The following is a 24,141-nucleotide window of genomic DNA, read 5'->3' on the forward strand; positions in this document are numbered from 1 at the left end:
AGTCAGTGTTTCTTTTCTAGAAACATTTCTTGCTCTTTCAAATGCATCTCCCAAGTATCAACGTAACATAATTTCTAGAAAAGAATATCAATAAACAGCCCATTACAACTAACATTTTAAAAACGTTCAAGGTACCGTTAACAGGTCAAAGGATGTGATCCAAATATAAATCCAGAAAGGGAAGATCACATTCTGGGATCTTTGTTAAAGGAAGGCATGCTGTATAAGCCGGTGATATTGTATATGTCTTAAATTCTATCCAACCAACTTCGTTCTACAAACAGAATTAAAACAGATTAAAATGAACTTGGCCTTCCCAAGTGACAATATGATATAGCCTGTATTATGTATAGAAGGGGGGCATTGTTCATGTGTGAATTTTAATATCTGCCTGTGTACCTGAAGGGACTACCAATCTCTGAGGGTCAAGTTGGAGACTGCTAATGTAAGGCAACCCCTTTCCTTTTGCATAGGCAAAGGTGTCCACAGAATCTAGTATTTCATCAAAATAACAAAAGCAGCATTGCAATGCCAACTCTTCCACTTTCATGTAATGACACAAGTATAAAAGGGTCAGAGTTTCCCTTTTATTTCATACATTCATATCTATATCTATATCTATATCTATATCTATATCTATATCTATATCTATATCTATATCTATATCTATATCTATATCTATATCTATATCTATATCTATATCTATATCTATATCTATATCTATATCTATATCTATATACATACATACATATATATATATATATATAAAAAGGTAAAGGTTCCCCCGCACATTCGTGCTAGTCGTTTCCGACTCTAGGGGCCGGTGCTCATCTCCGTTTCAAAGCCGAAGAGCCAGCGCTTGTCCGAGGACGTCTCCGTGGTCATGTGGCCGGCATGACTAGACGCCAAAGGCGCACGGAACGCTGTTACCTTCCCACCGTAGTGGTCCCTATTTTTCTACTTGCATTTTTACATGCTTTCGAACTGCTAGGTTGGCAGAAGCTGGGACGAGTAACAGGCGCTCACTCTGTTACGCGGCACTCGGGATTCGACCCGCCAAACTGCCGACCTTCCGATCGACAAGCTCAGCGTCCTAACCCACTGAGCCACCGCGTCCCTTATATATATATATATATATATATATATATATATATATATATATATATATATATATATATATATATATACATATATACATATATATACATATATATACATACATACACATATATATACAGCCACATGCTTCTCCCAGAAGAAGGAAGATATATATATATATATATATATATATATATATATATATATATATATATATATATATATATGTATGTATATATATATATATATATTGTTGTTGTTGTTAGCTGCGAAGTCGTGTCCGACCCATCGCGACAATGTTCCTCCAGGCCTTCCTGTCTTCTACCATCTTCTGGAATCCATTTAAGCTCACGCCTACTGCTTCAGTGACTCCATCCAGCCACCTCATTCTCTGTCGTCCCCTTCTTCTCTTGCCCTCGATCTTTCCCAGCATTAGGCTCTTCTCCAGTGAGTCCTTCCTTCTCATTAGATGGCCAAAGTACTTGAGCTTTAGCTTCAGGATCTGGCCTTCTAAAGAGCAGTCAGGATTGATCTCCTCTAGGACTGACCGGTTTGATCGCCTTGCAGTCCAAGGAACTCGTAGGAGTCTTCTCCAGCACCATAGTTCAAAGGCCTCAATTCTTTGGCGCTCAGCCTTTCTTATGGTCCAAATTTCACTGCCATACATTGCAACTGGGAAGACCATAGCCTTGACTATACGCACTTTTGTTGACAGGGTGATGTCTCTGCTTTTTAGTGTGCTGTCTAGATTTGCCATGGCTTTCCTTCCCAGGAGCAAGCGTCTTTTAATTTCTTGGCTACAGTCCCCATCTGCAGTGATCTTGGAGCCCAGGAAAACAAAATCTGTCACTACCTCCATTTCTTCCCCATCTATTTGCCAGGAATTGAGAGGGCCGGATGCCATGATCTTGGTTTTCTTAATGTTAAGTTTCAAACCAAGTTTTGCACTCTCCTTCTTCACCCGCAACAAGAGGCTCTTTAGTTCTTCTTCACTTTCTGCCATTAGAGTGGTATCATCTGCGTATCTTAGGTTGTTGATATTTCTTCCAGCAATCTTAATTCCAACTTTTGATTCATCTAGCCCTGCCTTTCTCATGATGTGCTCTGCATATAAGTTAAATAGGCAAGGCGACAGTATACAGCCTTGCCGGACTCCTTTCCCAATTTTGAACCAATCAGTGGTTCCGTGTCCAGTTCTCACTGTTGCTTCTTGACCCGCATATAGGTTTCTCAAGAGACAAATAAGATGGTCTGGTACTCCCATCTCTTTAAGAACTTGCCACAGTTTGTTATGATCCACACAATCAAAGGCTTTAGCATAGTCAATGAAGCAGAAGTAGATGTTTTTCTGGAACTCCCTAGCTTTCTCCATGATCCAGCGTATGTTAGCAATTTGATCTCTAGTTCCTCTGCCTCTTCGAAATCCTGCCTGTACTTCTGGTAGTTCTCGATCCACATACTGCTGAAGTCTAGCTTGTAGGATTTTAAGCATGACTTTACTAGCATGAGAAATGAGTGCAATGGTGCGATAGTTTGAACATTCTTTGGCACTGCCTTTCTTTGGAATTGGAATGTAAACTGATCTTTTCCAATCCTGTGGCCACTGTTGAGTTTTCCAAATTTGCTGGCAAATTGAGTGTAGCACTTTTACTGCACTGTCTTTTAAGATTTTGAATAGCTCAGCTGGAATACTGTCACCTCCACTAGCTTTGTTGTTGCTCAGCTTTTCTAAGGCCCACTTCACTTCACATTCTAGGATGTCTGGCTCGAGGTCAGTGACCACCTCATTGTGATTATCTGGGACGTTAAGCTCATTCTTGTATAGTTCTTCTGTGTAATTTTGCCACCTCTTCTTAATCTCTTCTGCCTCTGTTAGGTCCCTGCCATTTTGGTCCTTTATCATGCCCATTTTTGCATGGAATGTTCCCTTCATCTCTCCAATTTTCTTGAAAAGATCTCTGGTCCTCCCTATTCTATTGTTTTCTTCTATTTCTTTGCACTGTTCATTTAAGAAGGCATTCTTATCTCTTCTAGCTATTCTCTGGAATTCTGCATTCAGTTGGGCATATCTATGTTTTTCTCCCTTGCCTTTCGCTTTCCTCCTTTCCTCAGCTATTTGCAAAGCTTCCTCAGACAGCCATTTTGCTTTCTTGCATTTCTTTTTCTTTGGGATGGTTTTGGTTGCTACCTGTTGTACAATGTCGCGAACCTCTGTCCATAGTTCTTCAGGCACTCTGTCTATCAGATCTAATTCCTTAAATCTATTTGTCACCTCTACTGTATATTCAACAGGGATATGATTTAGTTCATACCTGAGTGGCCTAGTGCTTTTCCCTACTTTCTTCAGTTTAAGCCTAAACTTTGCAAGGAGAAACTCATGGTCTGAGCCACAGTCAGCTCCTGGTCTTGTTTTTACCGACTGTATAGAGCTTCTCCATCTTTGGCTGCAGAGCATATAGTCAATCTGATTTCTGTGTTGACCATCTGGTGATGTCCATGTGTAGAGCCGTCTCTTGGGTTGTTGGAAAAGAGTGTTTGCTATGACCATCGTATTCTCTTGACAAAATTCTATCAGCTTGTGCCCTGCTTCATTTTGTACTCCAAGGCCAAACTTTCCTGTTATTCCAGTTATCTTTTGGCTTCCTACTTTAGCATTCCAATCTCCCATGATGATAAGGACATCATTTTTGGGTGTTAGTTCTATAAGGTGCTGTAGGGCTTCATAGAACCGGTCAATTTCATCCTCTTCAGCACTGGTGGTTGGGGCATAGACTTGGACTACTGTGATATTGAATGGTTTCCCTTGGATTCGAACTGAGATCATTCTGTCATTTTGAGGATTGTATCCCAGTATTGATTTTCCTACTCTTTTATTGACTATGAAGGCTACTCCGTTTCTTCTGAGGGATTCTTGCCCCCAGTAGTATACCTGATGGTCTTCTGAATTAAATTCACCCATTCCTGTCCATTTTAGTTCGCTGATACCTAAGATGTCGATGTTCAGTCTTGTCATCTCTTGTTTGACCACGTCCAGCTTTCCTTGATTCATGGATCTTACATTCCAGGTTCCTATGGAGAAAAAATCTTTACAGCATCGGACTTTCCTTTCACCACCAGACATATCCACAGCTGAGCGTCCTTTCGGCTTTGGCCCAGTCGCTTCATTCTTTCTGGCGCTACTAGTACTAGCCCTCTGCTCTTCCCCAGTAGCATATTGGACGCCTTCTGACCTGAGGGGCTCATCTTCCAGCGTCATATTTATATATATATATATATATATATATATATATATATATATATATATATATATATATATATATATATATATATATATATATATATATATATATAGAATTAAACATCTAAGGCAGGGCTTTTCAACATTTTCACCCATTGTACCTCTTTTAGGATATGGCAACATCCTTGTACCACCAGTCGCCTAGCAAGGTGTCAAAAACTTGATAAAAAAAGGAAACAAGTGATGAAGTAAAGGTAGTCCTTGACTTACAACAGTTCACTTAGTGACTGTTCGAAGTTACAATGGCACTGGAAAAACTGCCCCCCAAGCCACAGCTGAGCAGGAACCCTGCCTGCCTACCCGGTGGCGCTCTTCCTCCTGTCTGAGGTTTTCATTGTTGTGAGCATTTCTGTTGAGGATTGGCAGTGGGGGTGGGGTGCTTGGTGTTTGGTTTTTATTCCTTCCCCTGCTGGATGGTTGCAGCAAGTTTTGGTCACTTCACATGACCCTGGGACACTGTGACCATCATAAATATGAATCAGTTGCCAAGCATCTGAATGTAAATCACAAGACCCTGGGGATGCTGCAACGTTCCAGCTGATCAGCACTTCTTCTGGGCTCAGCAGAAGCACCGGGCTCAGCACCAAGCTCCAGTTGGAGCCTGGCACTAATCCTGGTGCTTCCTCTGAGCCCTGAAAGCCCCAAAGAAGCGCTGATCCTGGTGCTTTCTCTGAGCCCTGACAGCCCTGCAGCTCCAGCCATCTCTCGCTCAGGCTTGTGTGGTGCTGCCTCCCTCCCCTGCTACCACTTTTCTAGGATGTTCGCATACCACCTGCTAGGTGCCAATGTACCACAGGTGGTACCCGTACCACTGGTTGAAAAGCCCTGATCTAAGGCAGTGGGTGGGCTTCTCTTTGCTGGATATGTTTAAATAGGGACCAAGTAGCCATCTTTCAAAGATGCTTTAGTTCAGATCCCTGCACTGGGCAGGTAATTTTGCCCATTGGCTTAAAAGTTTCCTTCTATCTCTATGATGCTAGGAAAGCTCTTAATTAGAAAATCTTTCTGAAAGGAATTGAATGCTCCAGCTCCAAGGTGTCCTTCAATAGTTTTCAAATAGAGCATCAACACAATTGGCCATACAACTATGTATCTGATATTCCAAAAATATCTGGAGAGCACAAGGCTGGGTATCCCTGATGCAACCAAAACAAATACAATGTATAATGTAATCAAAACAAATATAGTGCATTCTCTGTTTGATAATTTATTGTGTATAATATCTAGGATGGTCTTTATGTTTCCAATTTATTTATTAGCTGGCTTAGGAGCAGGAAGAAAATGTGCTGAATGTTAGACATTCAGCAGCCAAGCTGTGGCCTCCAGTGCAGAGCTTGCCCAGCGTGGAGATATTGTGGTTGAAAAGGCAATAACAAAAAGGGAGGTTGGGAGACAATCCACATTAGCAGCATAGTACATGAGCATGAGTCATGTACATAGGAAGCCAGAAATGAGACTGGAAGAAAAATGTTCTTTTTATGTTGGTATTTGGTACTTACTAGTTTTATCACCTGTTTTTAAGTAATTTAAGTGTCTATTTTGGTTCCCTTTTGTGACTATTTTAGTACAGTGATGCTTTTATTATGAGTTGATATTTGACTCTATGGTAGTTCTTGACACTGATTAGGTTGTGCTTTGTGCAGAAAGTCAGGTTACAAATATTTAAATAATGAAAACCAAAATTTAAAGAGGTGTTAGCTTGGCAGAAAACTCTCTCTTTCTTGACCAGAGGCATAAATTGATAGGAAGGATGTAAGATCTGTGAAGGCTAGCCTTAGAAGATGAGTGCAGTGCAGGGTAAACTGGGGGCTGAAACTTCCTAGAGTAAATGAGTAACAATTCATTTCCAGGAATTAAAAGGGGGGAAAAAAACCCACCAGTTAAATCTCTAAAACCACTTGCCATCTACTTCCAACCACTGACACAGCAAGGAAAATAATCCAAACAACAAATAGCCTGCATCGGATATACAATAGAATCAATCTTGGGACATTTCACAGAATAGCAACTCTTAGTAGTTTTTCTGAATGCCAACAGGATTGGTGCTGATCCCCTTCAGGTGGAGCACCATTCCAGAGAGAAGGCAAGCTTAATCACATCACAGTTAACCACGGCAGCTAAGTTTGTCAAGGATAAAGTCAAGAGAAACAAAAATTGGTCAGTTGAAGAAAAACAGAATTTCCACCTTACGGTATCTCTGCATAAAGGAAGGAGGTGCAAAAGAATTTAAATGGGTTTCATTTTGTCCATGTCACTATTTTTCACATAGATTCCATTTTGCGATGTTTTTTTAAAAAAATGTAGAAAACCCATATTGACTGTTGTTTGCAGCTTTCAGCAGCTGACCCACTTTTCTATGCAACTTAGCTGGTGTAGGCTTTTTTGTTGCGACGAGCGACCGGTCAGGGTTCCGGCCTCAACTCTTAGAGCCCCGTAACAGGGGTGAGAATTTAGAGGGACCCTCGCAAGGGTGAACACCTTGAATATGGAAGGATTTTGCCCTTTGCCACCGACCCAGTGTGCCGGACGTTCCAACGGTCACACTTGGGAACTGCGATAGCGCAGGGACAGAGTCCTAGGACAAACTGAGGCACCAACACAAGTTTGTTCAAGGTGAGAGAGCACAGAGTGCCCGGGGTGGATGTTGTTACCCCCGAACAGCTTTGCACATCACTCTTTTATTGGGCAGTTTCACCAGGGAGGGGGAAGTATACATGAGGAATTAACATATGTGAGGTCATAGGAGAACATAGCTCGTTGCATACAACTGCTAATGAAGAGGGCAAAGGTCATCACAGGAAACAATAAAGCATAGCCTATCGTATACAAATGCTAACAGAAAAGACAAGGAAGCAATAAAGCATAACTTATCTTATACAAATGTTAACAGAGAAGACAAGGATTATCATAGGAAGGCATAACTTGAGGCATGGATAATTACAGGAGACAGGAACCATATACAAATGCTAACAGGGAAGACAAGGGTTATCACAGGAAGGCATAACTTGAAAGGCATAACTTGAAGCAAGGACAGTTACAAAAGACATTATCACAGGAAGGCATAACTTGAAAGGCATAACTTGAAGCAAAGACAATTACAGGAGACAGGAAGCCATATCTTGAGGCAAGGGCAATTACATGAAACAAGTCTTGTTATATACAATTGTAAATGAAGCAGGCAGAGGTATTTGTTGTATACAATTGTAAATGAAGAATCACCAGAGGCAGGAATGTGATTGTAAATGGAGAAGAAAGAGTTTTATCACCAGAGGCAGGAATGTGACTTTATAATTGTAAATGTAGGAATGCAGGAATGTGACTTTTAATATAGAAGGCAAAAAAGGTCTTTGGAAGTCTAAGACTTTTTAATGCAAATCATTCTACCAACTTTATGCTTCTTTGTGTGAATATTTGAATGGCAAGAGCACACATTCCAAGCCTCCAGTCAAAATTGGTTGTTGGAGTTATCATTTTTGTTGTTGTTAGCTGCGAAGTCATGTCTGACCCATCGTGACCCTATGGACAACGTTCCTCCAGGGCTTTCTATCCTCTACCATCTTCTGGAGTCCATTTAAGCTCACGCCTACTGCTTCAGTGACTCCATCCAGCCACTCATTCTCTGTCGTACCATTCTTCTATTGCCCTCAATCTTTCCCAGCATGAGGCTCTTCTCCAGTGAGTCCTTTCTTCTCATTAGGTGGCCAAAGTATTTGAGTTTCAACTTCAGGATCTGGCCTTCTAAAGAGCAGTTGATCTCCTCTAGGACTGACCGGTTTGTTCTCCTGGCAGTCCAAGGGACTAGCAGGAGTCTTCTCCAGCACCATAGTTTAAAGGCCTCAATTCTTTGGCGCTCAGCCTTTTCTATGGTCCAACTTTCACTGCCATACATTGCAACTGGGAAGACCATAGCCTTGACTATACACACTTTTGTTGACAGGGTGATGTCTCTGCTTTTTAGTGTGCTGTCTAGATTTGCCATGGCTTTCCTCCCCAGGAGCAAGCGTCTTTTAATTTCTTGGCTACAGTCCCCATCTGCAGTGATCTTGGAGCCTAGGAAAATAAAATCTGTCACTACCTCCATTTCTTCCCCATCTATTTGCCAGGAATTGAGAGGGACGGATGCCATGATGTTGGTTTTCTTAATGTTAGGTTTCAACCCAACTGTTGCACTCTATCATTTTTGTGCTATCATACAAAAGAATCCATGCTGGATTCTTTTCTTTCCCTAGCCTTGACAAAGCTTTTTTTTTCCTCCTCATCCATACCTTTTCTTTGGCTTCTTCCTTCAGTTGCCCAGTGTACACGGAGACAGGGCAATATTGACAGAAAGAAAACAAGGTTTTCCCTTTTTCGTTGCTGAGAACAATCAGCGGGGTGGGGGGAAGAGACCTGTGTCTGCTGATGGTCTCTATCATTCTATGGAATCCTTTGATTATCAGAAGCTTGAAAACCATTTCACTAGCATAAATAGCTATGTCAGTTTGGGTTTTGTGATGCCTTTTCCTCTGTTTTGCTTTCTTTAACAGCTGGTGCTATCCAATCCTAATTTGATTGCTTTGTACATGGCTAATCCAAGTGTGTCATTTTGATTTGTAGGCTCGTTGTCCCAAATTATGTCATTGGAGTTTGGCAATAATTCTTGTTCTGCATCCAGATCTTCATAGGCATTTCCAGGCTTTTTGGAGAGGGGGGGGAATGTGATGAATGTGTGAACAGAGACATCCCTAATTTTTGAAAATAGACTCAATACAACTTCAATTTTGCATAGAACTGATGATTAGGGAGCTTTTCATGCAATCTGTTTTTAGATGGCTACTGTAACAATGAAAAAGGCAAATTTTTGAAGTCTGCTAGCTCTCAATCACCTGGGGAAAAAAGCAAAAAAGCAAGTGTTATAAATGCATAAAGCACATACATTGGGGTATGAGAAAATTTAAACGGAGGGAGGGTTCACTTTCATAGAAATTGGGGGAGGGCACTAAGCCATCACCAATAAAGGGCAAGGAGCTCACTGCTGCTGCTTCTCATCTGCCCCTAGATCTTCTCACTATCCTCTCATGAGAAACTGGTGTATGTTATAGGGTTGAAAGGCAAAGCACGTGGAGTTGAAATAGTTGTTGTTCCCTTGAAAGGCAAAGCAATAGAAATGCAAAAGGGAGGAACATAATTCTCTTGGAGTGTGAGAGATTGACGTTCTTCCATGGTCCCTTAAGAAATAGGGGTGAAGAGAGATGGGCAGCCTTTTTCAGCATAACGTTTAATGGCATTTATTTTATGAATTAAGGTACAATTAAACTAGAGGAGAGGAACGCGGTGGCTCAGTGGATTAGGACACTGAGCTTGTCGATCAGAAGGTCAGCGGTTTGGTGGGTCGAATCCCAAGTGCCGCGTAACAGAGTGAGCGCCTGTTACTCGTCCCAGCTTCTGCCAACCTAGCAGTTCGAAAGCACATAAAACTGCAAGTAGAAAAATAGGGACCACTACGGTGGGAAGGTAACAGCGTTCCGTACGCCTTTGGTGTCTAGTCATGCTGGCCACATGACCACGGAGACGTCCTCGGACAAGCGCTGGCTCTTCAGCTTTGAAACGGAGATGAGCACCGGCCCCTAGAGTTGGAAATGACTAGCACACATGTGGGGGGAAACTTTACCTTTACCTTTAAACTAGAGGAAGTAAGTTTTCTTTCTTTTAAAAGAACTCACTGCATCATCATCATCTTCATTTGAACCAAGGTCCCAATATTTATGAAAAGCTCAAGTTGTAATTTTGCTTTGCTCCAGGAAAGACACCTGAAAGACTCCTCTTCTGCTTTTTGTCAATGCACAGTCTACATCCTCCCAAACTCAAAGTTGTGAAAAGGATCCAATTACAGTTTAGCAAGTTACTCTTTGAATGCCTTCCAAGGTTTGCTGGCATTTCCACTGTAGCTCAGCAGCTGGTACCATCTTTTATATCAAATTCTATTCATTCGATCAGAAGATATTTCAGCATTAAACCATTGACGTGATAAAATGACAAGGAAAACATTATAGGGCTTCAATCTCCCTTGAAATTGACTACTTATTTGTATTGTGCATGAGTAGTAGCTTTCAATAACTATCTTTTCCAGAGCAAATGTTTTTTTAAAAAAAATCTTCAAGAAACCAGCATAAAGCATAATTACCGTAATATACGGCTGATCCTGTAAAAGGCTGCTCTTACAGCTCAGATGTTCATCTCCTTTTGAAAAAGTGGTAAACTGAATTTGAGGATTCTGAATACCTAAATCAAACTCGTATGTTCTATTTCTTTGATTTGTTTGCAAAATTTACCAGCTGCAAGAGCTTAAATAATATTGAGCAATGAATTCATCAAGCTATTAACACAATGGTATTCTATAAGACACTTAATTAGAATCCCCTTCTTTGTTTATTAGACATAATTTACCATGAAAACCATGAAGAAATTTAGCAGAATCTGCAGCTCTGGCAGTATATTTCTGCCTTTGCTAGCAAGAGTGCAAGAATAGATATAATACATATATAATATACTAAAACTCTCCTATTTCATTGGCTTAACATCGATAATAACTGTCAATGGTAATAACATTGCTACCTAACTGTAATTGATAAGAAGCTGGACGTTTGCTGTATAATGATAGAAATACCTTTCTGGATTTGAACTGACTCCAATTTCTGCTCTTCCTCCTCAGGAATCTTTCAGAGCAGGGGTCCCCAACCCCCAGTCCGTGGACCGGTACTGGGCCACAGCATGCCAACAACCGGTCTGCACAAACAAGCAAAGCCCCATCCATGGGATGCAGGCAGCACACAAAACCATGCATTCTCCGGTCCATGGAAAAACCTTTCTCCACGGAACCGGTCCCTGGTGCCCAAAAGGTTGGGGACCTCTGTTTCAGAGAATGTAGCCACATTTAAATACCTGATTGATTCATCTTATTTTTTTAAACAATGAACTGGCATGAATAACGCTAATTAAATTAGAGAAATGAATGCAATTCATCAGAGTCTAATCCTTTAAGGATTTGAGATTGTGGATCATGGAGTTCTGGTTCTTCCTCTCTCTAGTTTCCTCCTCCTCCTCCTCCTTTTCTTCTTCCTCTTTATTATTTGCCATGAATGTGAGATCCATTCTTAGCAACTATATAGATTCTCTTCATGACAATCTGTCCCTAACCAATTCTTTAGATCTTCCAATTTTTCCCCCACAATAGCTGAAAGCAATAATAACACGCATGACATTGAATATGTAGTCCTTGACTTGCAATCACTGTTGAGCCTATTTTTTTTTGTTGCTAAGCAAGACAGTTGTTAATTGAGGTTGGACCCATTTGATGACCTATTTAATGACCTTTCTTACCACAGTTTGTTAAGTAAATCACTGCAGTTTTTAGTAACATGGTTCAGTGAATCTGATCTGGCTTCCCCATTGACTTTGCTTGTCAAAAGGTTGCAAAAGAAGAACACATAACTCTGGGACACTTCAACCATTATAAATACTGTATATGCTAATTGACAAGTGTCTGAATTTTGTTCAGAGGGTTGCTGCAATAGTCATTAGTGTGAAAAATGGTCATAAGTCACTTTTTTCAATGCTGTTGTAAATTCAAATGATCACTAAACAAATAGTTGTAAGTCAAGGACCCCCTGTATAGCAATATACACAGAGTACTGGACTGAACCAACCATTTATTTGTTTGTTTATGTATTAGACTTCTAGAACTGCCTATCTCATGCATTATAGTGCTGAGCTACTTACAAATAACAATTAAAAAAACCACCAAGTTTCTGGTTCTCCCAACCCCCAAAGCAACACATCCCCAAACACATTTACTGGGCTCCACCTTCACTCAACCCTAAGCAGCCAGAATTTGAAGGTTTCTGGAAGGCAAGGAGGTTAGGGGCCTGCCAGATCTCAGGGGGAAAGGTCTTCCATATTTTGATAGCCTCTAGTTTTTGTCCCATACAGAATGAAACATAAACACATAAACTGTTCAAAGCAATTATCCAGATGAAATCTAATTGTAGATTAAAATATTTAACATTTGGCAATAAGACCAAATGAATGAAGGTGAGAAAGATCCTATTGGATCAAATCAAAACAGGACATGAACACAGTTCTACCATTCTGCTTGTACTACCCAGGAACTGAGGTTTTTCTTTTTCCTTGTAACACATTGAAATGATTTTGTCTGGGCATACATTCCCCCTTTGCATTGTTTTCTTCTATTTTAACTGTGTAAGCATCCCAGAGAAATTTTAGTCAAGTAGCCATCTAAATCTAATACAATAAATAATAAATATAAAAACTAATATTTAACTACCACAACAGTAAAGGATGCTACTGCTAATATTAAACCACCATAATCACAATATGGTTAAATAACCGTCATCATAATATTTAACCATCAGTGAAATATTAGTATTTCTTAGTATTATGTGTTTAAAATTATTGTTAAGCTTTACTTTCTATTATTAGTTTAAATATAAGTTATGTTTGTCCTAGCTGACAAATATATCTCTTTCCATCTCCTAACAGATCCGCCGTACTCATGGTCTCCAACTCAGCAGTCCTTCAGTGAGGAAAGATATTCTCCTGTTTCAAGGAACATGAAAGGATTATCTGGCGGGCGTAATCAATCACAATTATGTTCTGCGCATACTTGTGGTTTACCATCCCCTGAAGATTGTGAACACAGCCACGATCATCTTCATCATGGCCAGGAGTCAAGGCAATCGTATCTTCTCAGCCCAACTGAGAGTTGCCCAGTGGATCACCATCGCTGCTCACCACGAAGCTCTATCCATTCAGAATGTATGATGATGCCCATGGTTATGGGTGATCATATGTCCAGTAGCACTTTCCCCAGAATGCACTACACCTCACACTACGATACTAGGGACGATTGCACCATGTCTCATGCGAATACTAAGATTAACCGGATCCCGGCAAATTTGCTGGATCAATTTGAGAAGCAACTTCCTCTCCAAAGGGATGGCTTTCACACTCTGCAGTACCAAAGGACATCAACAGCAGCTGAACAACGCAGTGAAAGCCCAGGTAGAATACGTCACCTTGTTCATTCAGTCCAAAAACTGTTCACAAAATCACATTCTTTGGAAGGATCTTCCAAGAGCAATGTAAATGGGGCAAAGGGAGATGGCCGAGGTGATGACCATCAACATGGACATCATTCTAAACATAGCAAAAGAAGTAAAAGTAAAGAGCGAAAGCCTGAAAGTAAGCATAAAACTGGAATGAGCAGCTGGTGGAGCTCTGATGACAACTTGGACAGTGATAGCACTTACCGAACACCTAGTGTGGTAAACAGGCATCATGTAGACCATATCTCTCATTGCTATCCTGAAGCTCTTCAGGGACATTTTGGGGATCTCTCATTAAAGACTTCAAAAAGTAACAATGATGTGAAATGTTCAGCTTGTGAAGGTCTTGCCCTGACTCCTGATGGCAAGTATATGAAAAGGAGCTCTTGGTCTACCCTCACAGTAAGCCAAGCTAAAGAAGCTTATCGGAAGTCATCTCTTAATCTAGACAAGCCTCTAGTTCATCAGGAAATAAAACCCTCCCTGAGACCATGCCATTATCTTCAGGTAAGTGTAAGATGTTGTTAATGTCCTTAACTGAGGAGCAATGTACTCTTTTAACATTTGCAAGACAGGATTCTATGGGCATTCTTTACAGTAATTTTTTTTGTTAAATTTGGTTAAAATTCCCTATTTTTTCCAAGGTTCACCTACAGTTAGAAATTAAACATGAAGCAGAGATCAGAAACTGGTTTTATATAAGTTATCCCTAACAAATTTTAGGTAAAAGTAAAACATAACCATTGCCATGGAAAAACCCAGTGAAAAAGACAAGAGACAGCAACACAAAACAATAATTCTTACTTTAAGATTCAGAGGTTTATTTCAGCAGTAATTTAGAACATACACATAAACATCACTTACATTAAAAACCCATTGCAATGAGGTCCAATGACATAGCAGTTCCAATAAGGACCGCTGTAGGCCAGTGGCAAATGAATCAGCCCTGGTCCCAATCTCTTATATCCTTTCTCATCCTAAAACCACAGACTTTCTGCTGACTTTCTGCTGACCCTTTCCACAGACCTGTGTACATTGGAATCTGCTTCCATCAGCTACTTTCAGTTCCCTATTTCTTACAGTTCCAGTCGTTATGTTCTAAATATATTTGTAACAAGCAAGCTTAGCAAAATTATATTAAGTAAAATACAGTTGTAGTTTAGATTACAAACAGTTCTTTCGGATTGTAAAACTGAAGATAGCACGAACTTTGGTTCAATACTTTCCCATGAGGCCTGATTTAGTTCACCTGGGCCTAAACCTTGCATAGAAGAACAATAGCCAATATTTTCGTTTTCCACACCATCATAGTCCTATTGATATTTGACGGCCTTAACCTCTTCTCAGAAGTAGCTCGGATATGTTTTACCGGGCTTCCTCATTCCCCCCCCCACTTTAACAGCACCTGCATAAGATAGCAGTGGTGGTGGCCATAGGCCACAGGTCCTAGTCTTTAATTATGTGCTAACCAAATGGGGCAACAAATGCTCTGTTTCTCCCTGAGGACTCTGAATGGAGCCTGAGTACCCTCAAAAATGTGTGATGTGTGTATTTTCTTGCAGCTTTGACCACCCAATCACAAAGGATTAACTTTGAAAGATGCTGATTGGCTTTGCCAAATTCATGCAATGCATGTATAACAAATAATACTATTTCTTTATTTAAAAAAAAGAAGCAGAATTGTGAGATTGGAAAAGCCTTATTTCAAATTCTTTTCTGTTTGCCTGTTCTTTTCACTATATCCTATTCTTGGGCACTTTTTCCCAGCTAGTTGTGAAAACCTAAGCTCAACATCATTGCTGCAACTTTTCTGTCCATTAATGTTTTATTTAAAACTCCCTTTAAAAGTGAGATTAAAGTTTCTTTGCGGGCTCAGCTATAAATGTCTAGGTTGTTTTACCACTGTTTTCCTTTTATTAAGCTCAAAACAAAATAATTACATTCAAATTTTATCAGGCAAAATAGTTTCAGTTAATAGGATAAAGACTAAAACCATAATATATAATATTAAATATATATATTTAATTATATTTATATTTACTTGAATTGAGGAATTACATGAAAATATGTAAGCATAAACAAAACAAAAATAGATATCAAAATTCATCAGGTGTACATTTCTCATGTTAAAATCATATAATTTGTTTGGTCTCATCTCCTATTAATAAATTATCAATGTGTCCATAAATTTGATGTCCTAAGCCAAGAAATCTTATTGACATTCTTGTGAATGGCAGTTCAAAACACAGCAGTAAGAAAAAACATATGAACTGATTTTCCAAATTTAAATTAGGTTTCTAACATGAACATTATTGCCAAGTTTTATTAAACATTCTCTGAAATATTCATTAAATACAGAATATACTTTTAATTGTGTAAACCACATTAGAAAATAAAAAAATGAGTGACAGTTAAGTGGCCTAAATCTATCAATCAATCAACTACGTTTTTTGTGAAGAAATATAATTATTCTGTTGAAGCCAGTACATTTTCCACTCTGGAGCTAGGGGAAGTTTAAAGGAAGATATTTTAGAAGAGAAACAATGAGAGTTAAGCACTATTTCTTTTGATTTGCTTTCTTTTTCAGCAGCTGCAAAAAACTGCTAATATTTTTTTATTGAAAAGTTTTACAGTACATTTTTAAATACAAAAGCCCTTCCAACCCCCCCTCTCCCCAAACCTCCCCAACTCTCCCCTCCCCTCCCCCTCCCCCCTCCCCGACTTCCCAGAGCTAAATACAGGGTATAAAAATACAAACAAACATAATCTATGATATGCAAACAACTATAAAATATTAAATTCTATCGCACTTTAACTCTTAATAAAATAACTACAAGCAATTTATATATCATATAAATCCACTACTTATTCAAATGCTAAGTGAAACTTTTTAGTCCCATATTTATTCTGAATATAGTCAATCCATCTTCTCCACTCCACAGTATATCTCTGTTGCAATTGGTCTTTCAAGTACGCTGAAATCTTTGCCATTTCCGCCAAATTGGAAACTTTTAAAGTCCATTCTTCTATAGTCGGCAGTTCTTCCTTCTTCCAATATTGCGCTACTAAAAGTCTCACTGCCGTAATTAAATTCAACATCAGCTTAGTGTCCACAACGGTAGTATCTGTGATAATGCCCAGTAAAAACAATTGCGGACAAAACTTTATCCTTTTCTTGAATATTTTTTGCATATTCCACCAAATTTTAATCCAAAATGCTTTAACCCTTTTACAAGTCCACCATACATGAAAATACGTTGCATCCTCACAACCACACCTCCAACATTTGGGCTGGCAGTTCGGATACATACTTGCTAATTTTTTAGGATCTAAGTGCCACCTATAAAACATTTTATAAAAGTTCTCTCTTAAATTTTGGGCCTGTGTAAATTTTACATTTCTCACCCAGATCTTTTCCCAAGTATCCATTGTGATAACTTCTTGAAAATTCTGAGCCCATTTTATCATACAGTCTTTGACAAGTTCCGTCTCTGAATCAATTGCTATCAATGCAAGATATATCCTTTTTATATGAGCTTGACCTTGATCTCTAATTTGCTTTACCAAATTTTCATCAATCATTGAGAAACCAGTTTTCTGGTCCTCTTTCCACCTAGCCTGTAATTGCCCATACTGAAACCAGGTTTGTACAATCTTTTCTTCTTTTAAAATGTTATATGGCTTTAATTGCCATGCATTCCTCTCAAAACTTAAAATTTCCTTATATGTAATCACATCATGTTTAAATCCAACATTTATATTTTCTATTGCATGTTTAGGTATTGCCCAAATAGGTATCTTATAATAAAAAACTGCTAATATTTTTAATTATATGAGATTGCATAATGGATCACACAGGCCATACTGAAACATTACTATTGATCTTTATGTTAGAGATAATTCATTTATTATATATTTATTTTATTTATTTATTAGATTTTGATTCCACCTTTATTACTTTATAAATAATTCAAAATGGCAAACACATATAATATACTCTTTCTTCCTCCTATTTGCTCCACAACAATAACCCTCTGAGGTAAGTTGGCCTGAGAGTGTGTGACTGGCCCAAAATTATTTTGTATACTATAATTTACTTATATTTTATAAATTTATATATTATAAATTATATACATTGCACAGAGAGCAAATTAGTCTATCTTTGAAGCATCGAATCACTGAATCTTCAAAGAGTTGCCTATGATACTGCCAATTTGAACAGAAAATATGTAAATCTTAAACAATGCAGCAAGTAGCTAATGTTGTTTAATGAATGAATAAAAAATAGATCAATACCACTTTTACTTGACTGTGTCTAAGAGATATTTTGAAATGGATGTTAACTAACTGAAAGAAATTCGTTATAGTACATGTTTAATGTTAAAGCAGACTGACAGAATGAACCTCTTTTTAATCACTGAATGGAAATCTATTATTGATTTTCTGTATTCAAATACTCATAAATGTAAATGTGTGTAAGGTACATAAGATTATTCTAAGAATATAAAAGCAAAAAGGGAAGGTAGAGATAGGACATATTTATCTACAGGGGCCCTTAGTCTGTATTCCTTTTAAATAAAAAAAATAAAAATGAAAAGATAAAAAATAAATTTACTGGCTGCAGTAGAGATTAGGAGAGAATGAATAACAGAGACTTTGGAATCAGAGCTCAAGTTGCAATTTGTTTTTGGCTTAGTGTGAAGTATGAACCAGTGCCTTATACTTTAACTGACAGTTCCAGCGGATAACCCAGAAGTGAAAAGCTTAGCTTTTCACCTGGCAGTTACTTCAGACAGCCACCATTCCTAATTCTTGTTCTCATCAGCTGATAGCTCATTTATTTTTCAATAGCTTCCAAAAATGCTCTCTGCCTCAGTCTGAGGGAAGAGCATCCTGCGGTAGTAGCTGCTGCTGCAGGTCTTGAAAGACTTTTGAATTGCCACGTATCAACTCTAAGAGGAGGCTGGTTCTGGAAGTTAGTGATTTGCTTTGCAGCATGCCAGCGTCCTTTATTTAATTAGATTTAGGCACCATCTGACTCCAAAATGATTCTGGGTGTGGCTGACAATATAAAGCAATATAAAAACTAGACAAGACTATATAAGTAAACAAAATAACACCCACCAAGACAATGGAATATGTATATGAATACAGGCAACAGTGGGGGAGGGGGGGAAGCATATCCTATCCTAGCCCAAGGCCAGGGAGAACAGCCAGGTTTGCAAGGCCTTCTGGAATGACAAGAGACAAACAAGATAATTTGAGTACACCACCCAGAGCCATTTTGCTTGATTGGGTGGCTTTTTAAATCTAATTGAGAAGGAGAAAGAAGAGAAGCTTGATTGTGCACCAAACAAATTAGCAAGGTCAGAGACTTGTGGGGAAATTGGGGACAGGATGGTATGCAATGTCCCGTGGTCTTTAAACACTAATTTCCATACCTTGTTGGAACACAGTGAAGAAACAGAAGCTTTTTTTCCTGGAGTTCTTCTCAATGTAGTTTGACAAAAATTCTGAGTACAGGGTAAATGCATATTGCACGAAAATGTAGAAATAATGCTATACAGGGATGGCATGCATACATAAATTACCTATAGAATACAGCTGGTAATTAGCCATACCCTTAAAAATAAAGAACGCAACCATACTGATGCAGATAAATCTTCTACCAGATAGTAAACTTAGAATATAAAAATTGCTTGATACATTAAGCAATGTGTGTACAAAGATTAAGTGTCTGATTCAATAGAAGTCTTCTAAAAATATCAAAATTTATAATGAAGTATTAGAGTACTGACTCTCAGCCGATACAAACTCTACAGATGGAAAATTCAGGCTTCGGTTACTATTTGAACAAGCAGCAAAAAGCATTTTGATGATTTTCTGTGCGTACATATGGGGTTTTACTACCAATTGAAATGACACGGAGAAATAAATCCAAGATGAAAACGCTTCCTTGTGCAACTGGCTATATGAAATGGGGAACCCGAATTTGAGAGAAGCTGGAATTTTTATTTATGTTTCTAGAACAAAAGTTATCAGAATTAAGCTACAGAAGAAAAGGCAAACTAAAATGATACATCTTTACAAGCTAAATTGAAATTTCACTTCAAAAAATTGTTTTTCATACTTTCCAAATGAAAGTTCTGCAGAAAGTAATCCCCTCTTCCCCTTTTTAGGCCTTTCTGGCATTTTTTCCGCTTTCTGTTAAGCATTCAAGGCAGACTTTGATCAGCTTTTAATCGGGTTGTAAGAAGCCTATTCTACATATCACTCTATTACTTTAAGATGTTACTTAAGCTTGAGGCAGTTTTTGTTGTTGTTTTAATTGGATAAGCTTTTTACCCCCCCTTTGTATCTTGTCAAAACCCATAGAGGCAGACTTTCTCCATCTGTTCAGCTCTGTTCTGAGATAAGTAAGATAACATGATGATGTGATTTGTTTTACAAACTGAAATTTTCTCATGATTTCCCGCCCACCCCCTTTTTTTCCCTTTCCATTCTTTTTTTCATTCTTACAGATTTTAGAATGTTTTCACCTGTACACATTTACACAGAATTCTTTCATTTTATGTAACATTGCTTCTTGGTTCAGGAGATTGCACGCCAAGAAATCAAGCAGTTTCTAAGTATATCAGTACAGCTGTATTTTAACAAATCTTTTATCAAGTGCAGGAGTCCAGAGATGGCCATTACAATATATAATTATTGAGAGTAGAACCAGTAATATTTAATTTAGTGAAATGTGGTTCACATCTGGAATTCTTGTTTTATCAAACAGTTTACAGGTCAAGCAATTCACACTTTTTAAAGCTACTCCGTTTCTTTCTCAACATCTGCTCCCCTGCTGCAATCCTTTCAGTAGGAGTCTTATAAAACACAGTTCTGTATGTTTCATGTGAGCCTTCCATAAGACAATGATTGGTAAAATGGTTTCCCAGGCATTTTGGGTATTATTTTGCTTTTTACTCTTCGACTTTCAGCCATTCATTCAAAGTGACTTATGTTTGTTTGTTTTCACACTTAGAAGTGTTGCACCATCCCCATGGTCAGGTGATCAAAATTCAGGCCCTTAGCAACTGGCCTGTTTTTATGATGACTGCAGTATACCGTGGTCACACGATCACCGTTTGAGAGCTTCTGACAAGCAAAGTCAATGGGGGAAGACAGATTCTCTTAACTAACTTAGTAACTGCAGTGATTCACTTAACAACTGCGGCAGGAAAGGTTGTAAAATGGGGCAAAATGCACAACAACTGTCATGCTTAGCAACAGAAACCTTGGCTTAGTTGCGAGGACTGCCTGTATGTATCTTCTCATGGACAGAACAGTTGATCTAGGAAGAGAAAACTCTCAAATGTGCACCATGGGAAATGGTTCCAGAAGAGAACAAGGAGAGAATGAAGGCTTTGCAGAAAGGGCATTTTAAGGAAGATCAAGGGAAACTATGGTTTCAGGGGGAATCTTCGTAGAAAAGTAGGATGCCATAAAATAATTGCCTCAGTTAATTTACGACATAAATTCTGCTTCTTCTGCCTTGCTTCTTTTTCAGCTGTTTTGTTTGCTTAAAGCACAATAATATCTTGTCAAGTAATATTGTAATACTCTGATAGTGTTGTAACCTGGGTTTTTCTGCAAGCTCTGGGAAGGGATCTAATGTAAGTTAAATGACTTGCATTTGGATATTTTTACTCTTAGTGGCCTTAGACTCTTTCTTAATTACTTTTTTGTTACTAGTTCTCACTGTGGCTTTTTATTTTACTATACTATTTTTGAATTTTAGCCCTTTTATTACCAGAAGGGTATATAAAATGCTCTGCATATAAGCCTTAATAAGAGAACAAAACATCAGGGATATTCCTGTATATAGCTATTTGAGGGGGGCGGGCAGAAGGCTTTGCTTCTAGCCTCTCTTGACTTCTGGTGACTGCTACGATGAGTCACAGCAGTTTTCTTGACAAGGTTTTTTTTTTCCAGAAGTGGTTTACCATTGCCTCTTTCCTAGGGCTGAGAGAGTGACTGGCTTAAAGTCACCTGGCTGGCTTTATGCCTAAGGTGGGACTAGAGCAGTCTCCTAAAGTCTAGCTTGGTGCCTTGACTACCACCCCAAATTGGCTCTTACATGTCATTTACAACAGGAAATATTTATCACGCTGAGGAGAGAGGAAATTAGGCTCATATACCCAAACATACAACATCCAGCAGTGCAGGCACAAGGTGTTCTGGGTTTTGTGCTGTATTAAAAATCAAAAATACAAAATTTTCAACAGTGGCTACAAAATCTTTATGTGTACGTTTTTTTACACGTGTATGTTTTATATATTGAAGACTGAATGTGTGCGCCTTCTCCACCACATTCCATGTCCAAAACTATCTTAGTTATGAATTAAACAGTAAGATAGGAAAAAGAAAATGTTCCCTTTCATAGTCCATAATAAGAAACAATAGCACTGAAGGCTGAATAATGTAATATAAAGCCATGTAAACACTTTTTTTATTTTGTCTTTTTTGTCACTTTTCACTGTTCTCCTAAATCCAGGATCATATTGTCAATCATATTAATATGATAATGGCCTTCATAATTCTATAGCTGTGGTACATGACTGTTGATTTTAGGGACAGTTATATAACTGTGTGTATATAGTGTGTGTGTATGTGTTGGTGTAGGTATGCATATTAGAAAACAGTAAACAGGAACAAGTGTTTAATTGAGGCCAGAACCAGTTAGAGACTACAACTATGTATTGGATTAAGGACCTGCCAAAATTCAGAGCCAAAAGCTAAGTTGGAACAATTAAACATTAGTCATATGCATGGACAAAGTGTTGTATATAGCAATACAGGTTCATGGTATATTTAATAATATTGTGTGCTATTTTGTTGTAAAACTTCAATTTATTTGGAGATGTTATTATCTGAATGATATTAATGTTTTCATTTGATTACCAGGTTGCAAATTTAGATTTCCATAGCATACATCAGGCTTATTTGGGTTTCTGCTAAATCAGACAGGTGTTTCAGAAGTTTTTTTTAGGTTGGTCTTCTTTTTTTTAGCCTGTTGTGTAGAACTAACATCATACCCCATTCTTTAGCAAATACTTCTAGTTATCAAATGCTTTTATAATATACAACTTCAGTTGTTGCCTGTCTCAGCTTCAATTTGATCAGAAATCATCCTCTTTTAAGACACTTGAAGAATCAGAGTGATAGTTTTTCCTCACTCACTTTGACCGTATGCTTGATTTTTATTTTTGTTGGGTGAACCTAGTCATTGCTGTTTATAAATTGAGGTTTATGTTTTGTAGCTAACTGTGCTTTCCCCAATAACCATTAAACAAACCGTGGTTCACCACAAAGTGCAAAGCAAGCAATAGCTGCTATAGGTTACTACACCACACCATCGTCTGGTAAACAATCTTCTGCATTTGACCCCAGTCAAATATCATTAGAATGTTGTACTTAGTTAATAGCTAAACTAAAATCTATCCTTTTGGCAATGTCAAGTACTTAGTTGTTATTTGTAACAGATTGTTTAAAGGGCCCCACAGCAATGTCAGATTTATTTCTGTTTTGTGCTTGTTGTAATACCTGTCCCAGGTACCTCAAGATGAATGGGGAGGTTACCCTGCTGGTAAAGATGAGGAGATTCCCTGCAGAAGGATGAGAAGTGGAAGTTATATTAAAGCCATGGGAGATGAGGAAAGTGGAGATTCTGACACTAGTCCCAAAACATCACCAAAGGTAGCAGTCCATCCGGAATCATTGTTAAAATCTATTGGACAAAGAGCCCTTGGTGACCACCAGAAGTAAGCCTCGCAAAGCTTTTTCCTGTTTTATTTTTGTGGGTTTCATTTCTTTCTACTATTTCTTCATCTTCTACTTCAGCTGATAATGTTCTAAAAATAATATTGGTTGGATATACACTTTCTCGGATTAAGCTGATGCTTTTTATTGCTGGCGGGAAAATGATTTCTTACTCTAGAACAACTGGCCATTGCGTTTCTAAGGCACAGGGTGAATGTCTAGTCAGTATTCAAAGTATGAAACACCTGAATGTTATTGTGGAGTACTTTAAAAAATGCAAAGTAATGAGGGCATAGGCACCTGACCATGTTAAAATGCCATCCACCATTCCTTGAATTGGCAGAAAAGTGTGCCAGCGTTACTGCCAAGCCCTATTCTGTCTCAGTAATGAGGCCAAGGAGTAGTGCTGTCCATACTGTTTTAATGCAGAACAAGTTACAGAAAGTGAGTAATGGCTTCGCTATCTTGTTCCTCTCCACCAATCATTCTTCTTAATGGGGTATAAAGTGTGGATGGGTGCTTAGTGTTTCATCTCATCTCATCTTTATTTATTGATTAGCCCATTGGGCCATATCAAATTGCCAATTTCCAAAAACAAAATATCACTAAAACTTGACAAAAACAATTCAAATGAAACTGGATAAAATACAATTTAAAATGAAACTGAAACAAAATACAATCGAAATAAAATCAGGATAGAATACAATAATTTAAGATACAGGTTAAATATGCTTAAAATTATATTACAATATCACCCCTGATTTTAAAACTACTTTTAAAATCACATTTTTAAATCAAGTGATCTTTCCTACAATCTACCACACTCTGCTGCACCAA

The 24,141-nt window shown here is 38.3% G+C and overlaps 1 protein-coding gene across 1 annotated transcript in view; it reads left to right on the plus strand.

Moving 5' to 3' along the window:
• Nucleotides 1–12,990: 12,990 nt before the first annotated feature.
• Nucleotides 12,991–24,141, plus strand: part of DLGAP2 (DLG associated protein 2) — a gene marked incomplete at its 3' end in the record, with an annotated part of 99,676 nt that continues 88,525 nt past the window's right edge. Inside the window, exons 1-2 of the mRNA XM_081334035.1 lie at nt 12,991–14,007; nt 23,098–23,306. Coding sequence (XP_081190161.1) covers nt 13,006–14,007; nt 23,098–23,306 — 1,211 coding nt within the window. The 5' untranslated portion in view covers nt 12,991–13,005. The remainder of the gene's footprint in view (nt 14,008–23,097; nt 23,307–24,141) is intronic.

Source organism: Vipera berus (assembly GCF_964194415.1).
Source record: "Vipera berus genome assembly, chromosome: 1".
Lineage (NCBI taxonomy): Eukaryota > Metazoa > Chordata > Lepidosauria > Squamata > Viperidae > Vipera > Vipera berus.